Consider the following 16547-nt stretch of genomic DNA (forward strand, 5'->3'; position numbering starts at 1 on the left):
GAAAATATAGCAACCCCGTTTGTTGTGACGGAGTTGGCCCTTCCTCATCTCGTTGCGTCCCAAGAATGGTCTGTTTCTACAATATATTCAGAACTAACAGTTCCCATTGGCCGCTGAGGGAGAGCCCGCCCCAGGCTCCCAGCGGCCAATCAGATTAGCGTCTGTGGACCAGCACGCTGGGTTGTGTCCACAACTAACGCTATCGCTAACTTAACGTTGCTACGCTAAAGAGGACATCTCAAAATGCCTAGACTTACCGAATGCACCTCCGCAGTTGCTGGACCACGTACAGTTGGCGTCGCTCCAGCTAGAAGTGTTAATTTTGTGGCTATAGACAAAATGGTGCAGATAGCTTGTGTGAGAGAGACCCGCGCAGTATGCTTGAGGACCATCGTGACGTCCCGATACCCCGTCTTTGGGAACAGAGCGTTTGGGGGTGTGGCTTGAAGGAGACTGCAGGGGGAAGCTGGATAGGGACAAATCCAACTGTGGCAGTTCTGAGCTTGTGACCACTCATTACAGGGAGGGATGACAGCAGTATATATGCATTTACAAGTAAAAACAGCTTTTGCACGGAATGGGACCTGACATGTGCCAACTTTGACGACGTTTGGTTCAGTATTTTAAGAGCAAACAGATTTTTTTTTAACTTCAGTTAGAGCCCTCTGGAGCCTGATACTAAGTGAGGTTTTTCCATCTTGCCTAGTTGTATAGGCTTTGGAGATGCACCAGATGCACGTGCTAAACCCACCGTGACGTCAGGATGTACCAAATATCCCATTCATTTGAGGGCACAAAAAAAGCAGTGTTCCACCCTTAGAGGGCGCTTATGCCAGGTATGCTGCTAAAAAATGATACAAATGGTAAAATGGCAACAGTTTGGTGTCAAATGTGGAAATTCTGACCAGAATTCTTCACACATCACCCCCAAAGTCATATATATTGGTTAAAAGCTGAAAAAAGTGTTTTGGGGGTTAGTTACACTTTAATATAACTCAATGTGCTGAAGCAGGAAGTAGGCGGTCACTTTGCCTCTCTAATGTGCCCCCATCTGGCAGGGTCAGGTAGGCTAAATAAAATGTAGGCGAATTACCTAATGTAGAGAGGAACAGCAGAGTCAGAAGACCTGTCCGCTTCATCATGGAATCTGCAGCACTATAGAAGCGAGTGAGTCCTCAATTTCCGCCGATTCCTGAGTTAAAAGTGAAAGTAAAAAGTATTGAGGACTGCCCTCTTTCGAATTGGGGGAATTCAGGAACGATGTCCTCACAAGCCCTCACCAAGATGGGGGCGGGGTGGGGGATTGTCTCCAGATAGAGACAAGGGGCGATATTTTGATGGTAACCTCGCGTCACCAGGCTCTTCTCGGCGAGAAAGAGCCTGGCTCCCGCCCACAATTGATTTTGTCACCCTACTGGTTCCCGCCTAGAGCCCGCCCTAGACCGGATGGCAGCGTTTCTAGCTCGTCAACTTTCACGTTAACTTGACAATTTGACCCAAGTATCAGAATCCTCTTTCACCGTTTTGACCGGTGTGTCAGGCGGTGGTGGCGGAGATGCCATATTGCATAAACGTTTTGTTTTATGTAACGCTAGCTTTGTTTTGATCAGACTCTAGTTTAGGTAACATCACCGCGTCAAGCTAACGGCAACAAAGACGTTGTTAGGCGCATTGCCATCCGGTGTTAATTCTGGGTCCGGGGTTTACGCCCCCATGACAAAAAGCGGGGTGGAAGGTGCCCAGACTATTTTGATGGCGAAGGCTGGAGGCACCCTCTCTGCCTATGATTGGCCGAGCGTCAAACGTTCATCCAATCACATTCGCTTGGCTACCCTGCGTCTCTTTCTACAGTCTGTGGTCAGACAGACAGTTTCGCTTGCTAGCATGCATGAAAGACGCCACTGTGTGTTTATGTTTTTGATATAGTCTGGTCTCTGGTTTAGAATACTGCCGCTACTCTTGGCAGTGCACGTATGTAGCCTACATACAAATAAAAAAGAAAAGATAAGAGATTAATGAGAATTGATCAAGGGTTATAGAAAAACAGTGTCAATGCCCATTTACTCATTATAACACAAGAGTGACATGTATTTGAATTAAAATATTAATCAGAGCAACAATGTGCTTACATTTGGAATGACAAGGAAAAAAATACACGTCTGTGCAATAGGCTAAGTAGGCCTAAATAACTCAGATATAGGGTTTGCAATTGTAACGTTCCATAATATAATGAAGTATCTCATGCTTGTTGATTTAATGATTGTTTTGCACCTGCTGCTCACGTTTGAGATACTTCTGGCTCGCCTGGAAAGAAGGTGGGAGCAGCCGAGTACAGTCAGCCAATCAGAGGCAGAGAGGGGCGGGTCATGCCTTCGCCATCATAGGAAAAAAAATATCGCCTCCCGTACGTTACGCCTCGAACCATGGATGTATTAAAATAACTCATTTGATAGGTTGCCGCAACTGCTTCCGCATGACCTAAAGTGTGTCACATGGAAATATCAACCAATGAGCTGTTAGAATTTTGTTACAACGCAGACAACCTGTCCCCTCTGCTAGTTACAACAAGCCGTGTGGCGCGAGGTTTCTTGTTGTTGGAGTGCACTGCTAGTGTTTGCTTGGTGTGGACCATGGTGTGGACAGGCTGCAGGCGTTGGCAACTTTTTACTTCTTTTTTTTCGTTGGTAACAGCATTGTCGTGAAATGGCGACAGAAGTTATGAAACGAGCCATAGTGAAGATACAATTACTAAAGGTAAGGTTATCGAGTCTACTAGCCGGGCGTTTCTCACTCATACTGAAGCGGCTACTGCGGCTAGCGGGGTAGCCAACAAGCTAACTACCAGTACCACCTACCAGTTTAATCAGCAGCATTTTGCAGTACTGTATTTAAATTCTGCTACATGTAATGAAAACTAAGCTTAAGTAGGGACACTCTGGAGTTAACGTGACGCCACTTACTGTACTTACTGACTGCTGTAGGCTACAGTAAGTACAGTGGCGTCATGTTATGGGGCTAGAGTTAACGCTACTCCTGCTGTTTTACTGGGGGTCGGAGCTCGCTCTCTTAACGCCAAACTCAATGCCAAAACCTGTCCGTTTACTGTTGTCTTGCTTGTCACTAAGACAAGTGCTATACGAGGGATCAGCCGAGCAGTATTTTGGTAAACAAACCGCGTCACTGGGTGGCAACGGCAATGGAACCTATGTAGCCCAAGTGGCGCGAGGCGTGAGTGTCTGACTCTAGCCCCGGTGTGACAGCTTAAGTTTATTTATTTGTTGGACAGGCACAGTGGAGATTAAAAGATGGTAAAAAAGCAAAGAAGGGTAGTTTTCAACCCCCGGAGACTTCAGTGTTTCATTGTGGAGTTGTTGAATATGCGGACAGAAGTGCACAACAGCTGCTGCAGGAAGTAAACAACAATCACACGCACAGTAAACAACAATCACACGCACGCGTATTGTAGGAGACAGGATAGTGGAGCGACCAGTTAGGCTGTCACACCAGCTAACTTTGTTTACTAGTAGGGAAATATGCATATTTGTAAATTGAAACAGAATCTGATAGATTCCTTTGCTATCGATTTAGCAGTTACTCTCCCTTCAGGTGTCATCCTGTATTATCCACAGATTTTTCACCTGCCTGTTGATCTTTTGTCATTTATCATCCTCATTTCTATACTTGATCATTTGGTCGAAATCTGTGATGTCTGTGGTAGTCTGCGTCATGTCCGTTGTTGTAGAACTCATTAGCAAAACAACTGTACATCAACTTGTGAATTTCTTCCTATTGAAATGTTGCAATTGCAAGTTTGAGACACTGTGTGTGTGTGTGTGTGTGTGTGTGTGTGTGTGTGTGTGTGTGTGTGTGTGTGTGTGTGTGTCTGGGGGGGGGTTACACATTTTGTCGACATTTGTCGACTACAATACTTGGTGACAGATGTGCCAGGGACCTACGGTTTTAAGATATCAATGTCAGTATGTTTTAATGAGAAAATTCATACGTACTCATCTCTCCTTATCCAGATTCATCTGCAGCCTGCCAGCTCGTCTGACAGCGAGGGCAGTAACGCTGGCGGAGGCAGCGTGGAGGAGGAGGAGCAAGAAGCTGTGGTGCCTCAGAAAACTGACTCGGCAAGCGAGGTGGATTCTGATTCCGGAAGTGAAGACAGAGGAAAGGGAGGAGCAGTGAAGCGGAAGCTGCGCCCTGCTAAGGTAACTGTAGTCTTTTAATTTCAGACAGTGTTTAACAGCCACCAAGGATATCTCTTAAGATCACTTTATGTTTTGTGACTGAATACTTTGCTAAACAGAAAATCTGAAATATAATTTAGCAGTAATACACAAGAGGGAATTCTTTAGCATAATTATGGGTACAACAGGGCACAAAATAGCACAAAATATACACACAATAAGCACAAAATATAGCTGAGTACCATCAGCAAAACTGAAGTTCACATAATAGTAATAATAACCCATAATTGCTTGATAGAGATGATGACAGTAGTTGGCATAGAAACCAAAAAAGCATCAAGAGCTGTACTTAATAGGAATGATCAACATGGCTGGACTCATTAGAGTGCTGACTGAAACAACCTGTTGTATAATGAATCCTACTCCATTTTGTACAGATTGCATGATGCAAAATAACTATGTTGGTGCAGTTGACAATGTGTCATTTAATCAAATCCCATTTTAGCGGGCCCCTCCCCCCAAAAAGGCCCAGGCCTCATCCAGTGACAGAGATGGAGAGGAGAGCGGATCTGAACCAGAACCCTCCCCTTCAGAGTCTGAGTCTGACAAGAGCAGTGACCAGGTCCACACACACACACACACACACACACACACACACACACACACACACACACACACACACACACACACACAGGCATGATGGGGGCTTTGAAACTAAGCAGACCACACATTAATATCATCTTGTGTGTTGTTTTTTGTTGTTGCTTTCCCCAATAGGACTTCATACCAGGGAAGAAATCTGTTGGAAAGCGTCCGAAGAAAGCAGTAGGCAGGGGGAAGAAGAAGGTGAATGATTAGGGTCAATCATCTCCAAGGGGGCATGAGTTTTGAAGCATAAATGCGAGCCCTAGAAGTAAAAAGCTCATGCTAAGCTAATCCAGAACTACACACAGTGTCGCATAGGCTTCCCCGTCACGTCACCACTGAACCAGGTGAGGGAAAGAGAATTTCCATGTTCGTCCTTTGAAGTGATGACGTTATTGACGTATGATATCCCCGTCGACTCAACAGTGTAGTAGTCTCATTAAGCCGTTTGCTATCTAGCCGCCCTTTTTAACGGCACGTAAAAGCTTAAAAACTCATAAAAGTGGTCCTCATTTGTGAAGATTATCCCGCTGAACACTGGTTCGCGTTTGATTAAGCTTGCGTTGCCCAGAGACCTTATTTGAAGCATCGGGCCAACAACCCATTCAAAAATCCCATAGGCGAAAACAGTGAAGAACCCGGAAGTGTTAGCATCGATGTTTTCCAGACTTATTGGGGGCGGGCACAAGCGCATGCCTGTTATAATTGTACTGGGCATAGGCCAAAGCAGGCGTTTCAGTGCTAAAATGTGGGGATAGCGTGCAATTACTTTGCGCTAAGAGCTTTGAAAAGCACCTCTTATGCCTACCCCACACTACAGGATAATTTGCAAGATTATGGCCAAGATTCCCCCCTCCCGATTTTCTCGGGGGTGCTCCCGATTTGAAGCGCGTCGGGCAGATAATCTTCCCAAATGATCCTGTAGTGTGTGGGGTTCAAAGATTCACAATCGGGAAGACTGCCTCTTCCCGATTGTGAATCGGCCATATCTAACATGTTAGATATTTACAACCCGACAGGCGATTGCATCTTGAGCAGAGAGCCAGTAGTAGCTGCGTTTCCATTAGTTTTTCGCAAAATAAACTGGTCCGCGTCCACCCGCAGCCCCGCACAGAAACAAAGAACGAGGAAATTGTCATCGAGGTGAAATACCCATGCGTCTTTGAACGGGACGGAAAACTAATGCTATACTGCAAAGCATGTAGCCTACAACAAGCGCTTAGGTCTCATAGCTCCCCGCATCGGCGAGTGTCTGCACGGAAAAGTGAGTCAAAATTAATCAGCAGACGCGCCCCTCCACAAGGCACCTACAGACGGTTTTCGCCTGGCCGTGCACAGTAGGCCTACATCCCGAATGGACGCGGCTGTCCGTGCAAATATTAGTTAAACAAATCCTTTCAGTGCAAATGCATTATAAAAACAAAAAATAAGATTTGTTTAGAAAACGAAATGACACAAATGTATTATTATTATTATTATTATTATTATCATTATTACTACTACTACACCCGGTGCGCACACTGAATAGGCATTTTAAAAGTTAACGTCGAGCCCTGCTTCCAATGTGAATCTTCGGCATAATCTTCTAGTGTGTGGGGTTGCGTTTGAACAGACGCGATTGTGTGTGTGTCCCAAGATTGAAATGTTAAAAAATCGTCTCTCTCTGTCCTGTAGTGTGTGGGCTCTCAAGATTTTTATAATCTTCAAGGATTTGAAAATCCTGTAGTGTGGGGTAGGCATTAGTTGCGTTCTTAGGCGCTAAAACACCATAATCTCCGCGCTGCGCAGTGCAGAAACGCCATTGCGCACGGACGTGCCACCCCACCCCAGGCCATCAAATTCTGCTGCTAAAATTGGGTAACCAGCAGATTATTCGGTGAGGCAATCAACTATAATTACTGAGAAACTTATCACATCGCAAGGAGGGGTTATTGTAAATTAATTGAGAAAACGTGTACATTGTAACCTACTTGCATTAGGCTATTCACCTACTGCTATCCCATAACCCGGAGGGTCGTTGGCACCACAGCCAATCTGTCACTCAGAAAGTGGGGTTTGAACCCGGGACCTTCTTGCTGTTAGGCAACAGTGCACTAGTCTCACTTGCCAGACTTCCCTCCCTTCTGGGAGAGAAGTCTGGCTGCATGGAAACAGGCTGCTGGTATAAGCTCTGCCATTGGTGGCGTCCATTTCAGTCGCCAAATCCCATTTTAGCGGGCCCCTCCCCCCAAAAAGGCCCAGGCCTCATCCAGTGACAGAGATGGAGAGGAGAGCGGATCTGAACCAGAACCCTCCCCTTCAGAGTCTGAGTCTGACAAGAACAGTGACCAGGTCCACACACACACACACACACACACAGGCACGATGGGGGCTTTGAAACTAAGCAGACCACAAATTAATATCATCTTGTGTGTTGTTTTTTGTTGTTGCTTTCCCCAATAGGACTTCATACCAGGGAAGAAATCTGTTGGAAAGCGTCCGAAGAAAGCAGTAGACAGGGGGAAGAAGAAGGTGAATGATTAGGGTCAATCATCATGAGTTTTGAAGCGTAAATGCGAGCCCTAGAAGTAAAAAGCTCATGCTAAGCTAATCCAGAACTACACACAGTGTCGCATAGGCTTCTCCAGGCTGCTGGTATAAGCTCTGCCATTGGTGGCGTCCATTTCAGTCGCCAGCGAAAGAAAATCCCTTTCTGCTCCCTGCAAGCTCTGTCATTGGCTCCAACCCGCTCTGACTGATCGGCACAACCATATATGGATTTCCTTTCCGCTCCCTCTGTGACGAATCTGTCGATCTCAAATGGCAGCGCCGCTGTGAAACAATGTCAACAATGCTAGCTCGTTGCTATACGCTGAAAACGATTGGATCCACCTTTGTAGGGAGAGCGTCTGGTAAGCGAGACTAGGTTAAATCAAACAAAGCATCCCCCCCCCCCCCATTATTCCAGAGTGGAGATCTACGCTGCCAGACTCAGTCTCCCGGAAGGGAGGGAAGTCTGGCACGCAAGACTTAACTCATTCTCTGCCAGGGTCATTTCGGTCTGTGTGCTCCCAGTGCCAGGATTTTGAGCATATTTCCTGATCTTCCAGGACCCACAGAATATTCTGTGCTAGGAATAAAATTACACAACATATCTCACAATAAAGCAGAGACGCTCTTCTTACCCCTTGTAAAAAACTGAAACTCGACCATGTTTCCTTGTTTAGTTACAAGCAGTGGAAGTTAGCTTGTTTTCACTAAAAATGCCCTCCTTTGTAACAGAAATAGGAGAAAAATAGGTTTTTAGTGAATGACACCGTTTCAAGCAGAATTCTCTTTTGAGCCTTTTATTTTTTGCCTCAGTGACACATCAGACATATACAGTATTTGTTTTCCCAAATAAATAAATAAAAAATAAAAAATAAGAGAATGTATTTTACAGTTGCCATGTGGATTTTTAGCTTAGCTTGATAAAAGCATAAACAAACGGAACGAACCCTTGTGGTCACACACACACACACACACACACACACACACACACACACACGAATAACGAGTGCTGTAACGTTACCTCTCATAACTAACGTTCGCACAGAAGATCACACAATAGCTACGTTAGTGCTGTAAACTTTGAAATGTTTATGTGACACATGTTTCGCCTTGGTTGCTGGGGACGGGTGTGTGACGCGGTTTGACGTATCCATGTGATTCCCCTTCCCTTGAGTGTGACAGAGCTCTCAAGCTGGCAAGCTGGCAAGAGGAAACGTGAAGCGAGTCATGCCGGCGGCATAAGTTATAAACAATGCGTGACAATTATACTCGAATGTTGTGTGTGATCATTTCATCTCAAACGCGATACAAAAAATAGGCTACTTTTTACCATCGTCATCGCTCCAAGTGGCACCCATTTCTCCTCCTCCGATTCATCCGTGTCAGAACGCTGTGAAGAACGCTGGCGTCTTCCTCGCCATCGTCGCCAGCCGAGAACTCTGGATCGGACTCTGTTTCGACCACAGGCTCCACCCATAAATACTAAACTAGCGGGTTGCTTTTATCAGTTTGACTTGAAACAATGTCACAGGCTGGGAAAGTGTCTGATGTAATGTAAACAGCCAAAACATGAAAGTACGTCCGAGTACGTCTTTGGCACAGAACGCCATTGTAAAAAGTACGTCCGAGTACGTCTTTGGCAGAGAATGAGTTAAGGTCCTTACACATCAAGAGCGATGCGAATATACAGCACGAAATTGCGATGCGAGTTTTGACCCACCTGTCAATCACAGCCACAGATGTGTACACGTCGGAAGCAAATTTCTGAAAAATCGACCATGGTTCGAAAAAATAAACACCGCAATAACGCTCGGCGGAACTTCGCCGTTGGTATGCACGGTTGCATTAACTGATGCAGGTTCGGAAAATATTGACGTGCGAATTAATCGCACGAATAAAACACTCCCGATGTGTAAGGACCTTAACAGTGCACTGATCCACTATACCAGGGGTGCCCAAATTCTTTCCCATGAAGGGCCAAAACTCAATCTGGGTGGAGGGCCGAGGGCCAAAAATAAACGTTGTGGAATTACATTAAAATGTATTGTGTTTTATAGAAAATTAACATTCTAAATCTAAAATAACATTTCAATATAATAATCTACTTTTTATCTGTTTGGTAATTGTAATAATTTGCAATTGGTTATATATATTAAAAAAAACATCTGCATTTGTGGGGAACTTAAACATTTAATCAGTAAACACCCCGTTAAAAACAGTTGTATTTTCCACCTTTGTAATCAAGAGAGAAATTTGACTTACCGGTAATTCACAACTTGAAAAATCCTCAAGGTACTTTGAAAATCAGCTTTATTGTCCATCTTTTGTAAACAATTTGCCATGACAATTTGACAAAAACATGCAATATCCTGGTTGCTAATAACCTCCCACGTGCTATGTCCTACCGGTGAAGCTTCATCTGTCAGGTGAAAAGAAGCGGCTGGCTAACTGCCCATGTCTCGGAGGAAGCATGGAGCCAATTTCGGCTCTCCCCAGATCGGCAGAGGGTGGAGTAGCAACCAGGATGAATAAATTAAGTTAGCACTCATGGGGGATAAAAAATGGGGGGGGGGGATTATATATATATATATATATATTCCTCCCAAATCCGTGGCGGGCCAAAACAAACAGTTTGGCCCGCGGGCCCCAAATTGGTCACCACTGCACTATACCATCCTAAATGGTTACTCCATATAAAAAGCATTTAATAAAAAGCCAGATTATTGAAAATGTATTGTGAAATGTATATCTATACACATAAAAGAAAAGTAAGTTTTCTTAGTTATGAATCTTCTGTGTTTGTTTACTACAGGATATACGTGTAGTACTGTCTCAATATGAACTGGAGCGACTGGAGAACATCAGGCAGAACCAAGCCTTTCTGTCTTCCATCAACCTTTTGCAGGTAGGTAGTCGTGGAGCATGGGATGACCACACACACACACCTACACACATCCAGAGCACTTTGGTTTGTGCAACCATTTACCTTGACTTGCACAGTGCAAGTAGAGATGTAACGGTATGAACATTTCACATCACGATTATCGTGAGCAAAATTATCACGGTTATCGTATTATCACGGTATTCGTAAAAAATTGCTGAAAATGTTCAAAAAGTACTGAGACACTCGGTGAAATCATTTTACGTTTTATATTGAAAACTCAGATCCAAAAAGGATTGATACACTCACTGAAATCAGTTCTCCAAGGCTGCACATTTGCATCTGGGAGACTGTTGCCAAATTTGATTGATGATGGACAGTATTTACCATGCTTTCAAAGCACTGTAATCACGGGAACCGTGGTTTTAATAATAATGAAATTTTTAAACTGTCCAGTTATCATAAGGAATTTTATCACGGTTATCATTAAAACTGGTTATCGTTACACCCCTAAGTGCAAGTCAATGGTTTAATCCTCACATTTTTTATCAAAAATGTAATTAACGAGGACAATGCCATCCACCTCCTCATCCTCCTTCAAGACGCCCCTTACTAGTAGTGACCAAGTAAGTATCTTGCTGTCCATGAATAGATATAACGGGGGCTAATAATTGCTTTTCTCTGTCAAAAGGCACGTGAGGATCTGAAGCAGTCACAGCGGCGTCCCATGAGGTAAAACTGATGAACGACTGACTACTGATGAGAACGTTTGATTGAATTCAGCAACTGTTTTCTGAAATAGTGCAGGGGATTCCTGGCACGACTGGGAACTGCAGTGTGACTGAACAGGTTATGAATTTATCTGGGACCATTGGCCATACACACAGTCATAGTTGCCTTGCACACACAACGCCAGCCTACTCATGCACAGGTCATGGCATCACTAAGCAAGAAGCAAAATGTGTAGGAGTTCAAATTGTGTCTGTGTCTGAAAGCTTGCACTGCATGCTGCCTACTAAATAATATGAAATGTGAACACAAAAACATAGCCATCATATAGTGTAGTATGGTTTGTCCATAGGGCTGGGTGATAATTCACTATGATAATTTATCGTCTTTCAGTGGAATCATATTGTGATGATATATGGTGATTTTGGGATATCGTGACAATTCTGTCTTGATGATGACAAGCAAATTTTACTCACTGGTCAAACTTCAAGGTCACTGTGACCTCACGAACGCCATTCCCAAGTTGGTTAACGCAATATCTCAAGAACGGCTTGATGGAAGTTCTTCTGATTTGGCTCAAACATCGACTTGGACGCAAGGATGAACTGATTCCATTTTGGTTATCAAAGGTCAAGGTCACTGTGACCTCTCGAATGCCATTTTCAAGCTTGTTAACGCGATATCTCAGGAATGTCTTGATGGAATTTCTTCGAATTTGCCTCAAGCGTCCACTTGGACTCAAGGATGAACTGATTACATTTTGGTGGTCAAAGTTCAAGGTCACTGTGACCTCACACACTCAATTTCCAAGCTCTGTAACGCAACATCACAGGAGCGCCTTGACGGAATTTCTTCCAATTTGCCTCAAATGGCGATTTGAACTCAAGAATGAACTAATGGCGGAGGCATAAGTTCGCGTTGCGGTCCTTCTAGTTTATAATAAAATCTTTACAAATTATAGAGCCATGTACTCTTCACAACAATCCTGTGATATCGGTCTATGTTTGAGACGTTTGCCTGTCTGAAACATAGAAAAAAAGAAACACAACAGAAAAATATAAATTGCAGCACATGGGTTGCAGGGAGTTCCCCAAGCCCCGGTAGCCGGCGATTTCTCCGCCTACTGGCCTCTGGCCTACCGGTTACTTACGCTTAAAAACACTGAAAAAAAAGACAAGACACAAGATACCCCCTGAATAAGTGTCCAAATGTTCATGTCATTCTGGCCAATACTCCACTTCTGTTATAACATTTCAGTCTGGAATATGGAATATCAATGACTGTTCTACATTGAAGTAAAACATGTAAATAATAAACTTGTTGGTTTTGGATTTTCAAGAGTGCATTGTTGTTCGTGTGACCCTCAACACAGGCTTTGAGAATCCCGGGCCACTTACTGATGCTTATGCTTAAATTAACCCACTCATATTCTGGTTTATTTCAAGAAAAACATTTTGGCCAGTGGAAATTCTAATTGGCTGGTAACTTCTAGCAGCCATATTGGCAGGTGGTCAAAACTAATTTCAAGCCCTGCAGGGAGAGCAAGTGGTGACATAGGAGTGAGTGAGAAAAAGATCAAATATTAGTGTTTAAGACTGAATAATTACCGTAAATTTTTCCCCGTTTTTTGGCCCTGCGGCTTATATAACGGTGCGGCTTATCTATGGATTTTTTCAGAAAAAAAAAAAAAAATACAAATAAAATCTCTCTTTTTTAGCACTCTTTCTAACTATAAATCCACTTCTGTTTTAATTTCCTCTCTTGCCCTCTTTTCACCACACCGCGGACACTGTGTGCACTGTAAAAATAAACAAAGGTGGTGTTGTGTTATGTTGTTTTGTTGAAATGTTACGGTAATACGGTAAATGGGAGCTTCCTCAAACAGCCATCTCTTTCCCGACAATCCCCTCTGTGCGTGACCCCTTACATATGGTAATTACGGTAAGCAAACGGCCACTCGGCCAACAACTCCCTCCCACGACTACCAGGAGAAAATCACAAACTTCGGCGAATTCACACAAAGGAAGATCAAGGAATATTCCATCGAACCGGAGCAGATCATAAATATGGATGAAGTGCCTTTGACGTTCGACCTGCCACTCACTCGGACTGTTAACAAGAAAGGTGAATCGTCGATCACATTGAGAACCACTGGGCACGAGAGAACGAATTTCACTTGTGTTCTGGCCTGCTCTGCATCTGGAGTAAAGCTGCCGCCAATGGTGATTTTTAAGCGGATTACGATGCCGAAAGAGAAAATTCCCAGTGGGATATACCTCAGAGTCAACAAGAAAGGGTGGATGATGGAAAGTGTCATGAAGGAGTGGCTGGCTGAGTGCTACGTCAAGCGCCCTGGAGGATTCTTTCACCAAAAAAAAGCTTTGCTCGTTCTCGACAGCATGAGGGCTCATATAACAGATTCCGTGAAAGCAGCCATCAAGACCACAAACTCCATTCGGGTTCCGAAAGGCTGGACTGCTGCGTGATGATGACGCCGGCACAGCTGGGCGCCTTCAGAGGCTGTTCGATTCCGACACCGACAGTGACGAAGAGGAGTTCCTTGGTTTTGAGAGTGACAACGAAGGAGAGAGGAGAGTGGTTGACGAAGCCACCCTGAACCTGTTCGTTTCCGACACTGAAGTTGAGGACTTTGCTGGTTTCAGTACGGAGGAAGAAGAGGAAGACGAGGATTAGTGACTTGACTTTGACTCTGACTCTGTTTTTGACGCTGCACCTTCACCTAAAAGATGAAGACAAGGATTACGGTACCTGGTTTGATTGTTGACAGCACCTTTTGTTGAAATGTTAATAAATGGGAGCTTCCCCAAACAGCCATCTCTTTCCCGACATTCCTCTCTGTGCACGAACCCTTACATATGGTAATTAAACATCAAAACACCCACGGCTTATAGTCCGGTGCGGCTTATATATGTAAAAAACAGTCAATTTTGCTGCTGCGGCTTATATACCGGTGCGCCTTATAGTCCGGAATTTACGGTACATCACAACTGTTAATTTAAAATTAGTTATTCCCCTAAACCTGACTTCAAATGCCCAAAATTTTTCCACGCCATTCGGCCCCCAACGCTTAGCAAAATCTGGGCCTCTGGTGGTGAGGACATTCCTGGGTTACGGCATGACAATATTTGTTCGGCCCCCGGCAACAATCTGGGTTTCTCATGTGGCCCCCCATGAAAAATAATTGCCCACCCCTGATCTAGCCTCTTAAATTGGTTCTCAAAGTGAACCAGATTCATGCATTTTAGTTTAAAATTTACACATTTTTCTTACAGGGGGCATGGCCCCCCGAACCCCCCAAGAGGGTCCAAGCAAGGTCTACCCACCACAATCTCTCCAAATCCTGTGGGAAACATAGTTATTAGTATTTTCTTTGTTCTTAAAAATATACATTGCCTGTTTGTGTTTTGCAATATGGATATTGTTTTATTTATAATTAAATTGAGCATTGGGCCTTTATAAGAATGTTTATTTGTATTATTTCAATTGTCACACTCATGGATACATATTTGAGTTTTTTGTTTATTAATTGGGAAAAGGACCACTGGAACAAACGCCGCGAACATGATCCGGCTACTTTTTCAATCTGACTGGCTACTCAAAAGTTTGGGGAACTCTCTGAGGTAGAGTAAGATGGCTCAGACTGCAAAGTTAGTTACCGTAAATTTCGGACTATAAGCCGCGGCTTTTTCCCCGTTTTTTGGCCCTGCGGCTTATATAACGGTGCGGCTTATCTATGGATTTTTTCAAAAAAAATCTCTCTTTTTTAGCACTCTTTCTAACTATAAATCCACTTCTGTTTTAATTTCCTCTCTTGCCCTCTTTTCACCACACCGCGGACACTGTGTGCACTGTAAAAAAAAACACAGGTGGTGTTGTGTTATGTTGTTTTGTTGAAATGTTAATAAATGGGAGCTTCCTCAAACAGCCATCTCTTTCCCGACAATCCTCTCTGTGCATGAACCCTTACATTATGGTAATTAAACATTAAAACACAATTAAAAAAAAAAAAAAAAAAAAATATTAAAACACCTGCGGCTTATAGTCCGGTGCGGCTTATATATGTAACAAACAGGCAATTTTGCTGCTGCGGCTTATACTCCGGTGCGGCTTATAGTGCGGAATTTACGGTACATGTCTGTCCAGTAATACAATGAGTAATACACACCCAGTTTATTTCTTTACAGATTACAGGTGGCCTAAAATGCCACACTCACGTGACGCAAGACTTTACGTGCAGACCCTGAAGGCGTCATGAGCATACTAGAGGTGCTGCTGCAGCTGCGAGTGTTTTCTCTGCTCTCAGCCCCGGTTAATGTCACTATATTCTTCATCACAGCGGCTCATTAGCTGCTGTACACTTAAACGTACCAACTTTCTCACTAATCACACGGCTGTTTACATGCTTTTCTGAGCTGTGTTAGCGATGGTTGCTCATGCTCCCTTGGTAAGATTATGTTAACGTTACGCATAACATTACTGTATATTTGCAGGAGTGGGAAAAGTCTCCCGCTAGTGTTGATGTCCACTGTGATGGCAGAGAAACATGTTTATTTGCTGTGTAACGTTAGACGAGGCACACACACAGACACTTTTTTTAAATAATCGCACCCTTTTGCGATTATGTAATCGCACGTGCTGACATCGCGATTGCGATTCGATTAATCGTGCAGCACTACATAAAAATATACAAAATAGGGTCCAGGTTGAAAAATATCAAAATTACCCTTTATGTGTTGTTCTTGATGTCACTGTAACACTACTTTTCATTGTGGCAGGTCAAAGGCTGCTGTGAGAGAAGTGCTGCCTTCTCGCAAATCCTGTCGTCTCCAAAATAAACCGGCAGAGACTGTTGTGAGTGCGACCATCACACTTCCCCCTTGGCTTAGGTTCACCAGATCCCGGCCAACCTGCGAGGTAGTCTAAAATTGAGATATATATATATATCACATCATATATATATATATATATATATATATATATATATATATATATATATATATATATATATATAATGATGTGATTTTGCTTTCTTGATAATGAGAGGAAGGAGTGAACATGGTAAGCAGTGAACATGGTTGAATTTAAAATAAAGTACAATAATAATAATACAACCAACGTGATTTCAATATGGCTCTGGTTTCACATCAGTATTGTTCTATGCCTTGTTCATGTCAACTGCTTTCATATCAGAGCTCTGATGAGTTGGAGGAGGTGGTGTCTAAAAGGCATGTATTGAGGGATGTGTGTAGTTTTTCATAGATCTAGCCTCTTAATTTTGCCCTCAGAGTATTTATTTTTTATTTATTTGTTTATTTGGACGGGACAGTGCAAAATTAATGAACACAGAAACCATAGAACAGATAATAAAACCTGGAACATAGTAAAAGTGTAAAAATTGCCGGATTTAGCACGAGGCTAATTTCCATCCGTTGTCCCCATAAAACAGTGCACCAAATTGGTGCATTTTACTTTAAAATGTAAAAAAAAAAATGCGGGGTGGGCATGCCCCCGGACCCCCCTTCCCCGCAATTATAAAATCTCTATCTAAC

General features: G+C 43.4%; 1 protein-coding gene across 3 annotated transcripts in view; it reads left to right on the forward strand.

Annotated features, from left to right (window-relative positions):
* Positions 1 to 2614: 2614 nt before the first annotated feature.
* Positions 2615 to 16547, forward strand: part of LOC310791394 (WD repeat-containing protein 76-like) — a 31828-nt gene continuing 17895 nt past the window's right edge. The window contains exons 1-8 of one of the 3 annotated variants that reach the window (XM_083653086.1): positions 2615 to 2754; positions 4026 to 4214; positions 4699 to 4815; positions 4971 to 5039; positions 7281 to 7349; positions 10180 to 10272; positions 10940 to 10980; positions 15774 to 15912. In XM_083653086.1, coding sequence (XP_083509212.1) covers positions 2704 to 2754; positions 4026 to 4214; positions 4699 to 4815; positions 4971 to 5039; positions 7281 to 7349; positions 10180 to 10272; positions 10940 to 10980; positions 15774 to 15912 — 768 coding nt within the window. In that variant the 5' untranslated portion in view covers positions 2615 to 2703. The remainder of the gene's footprint in view (positions 2755 to 4025; positions 4215 to 4698; positions 4816 to 4970; positions 5040 to 7280; positions 7350 to 10179; positions 10273 to 10939; positions 10981 to 15773; positions 15913 to 16547) is intronic. The other 2 variants (XM_083653087.1, XM_083653088.1) reach the window with 2 other exon arrangements.

Source organism: Poromitra crassiceps, assembly GCF_964638095.1.
Source record: "Poromitra crassiceps genome assembly, chromosome: 16".
Lineage (NCBI taxonomy): Eukaryota > Metazoa > Chordata > Actinopteri > Beryciformes > Melamphaidae > Poromitra > Poromitra crassiceps.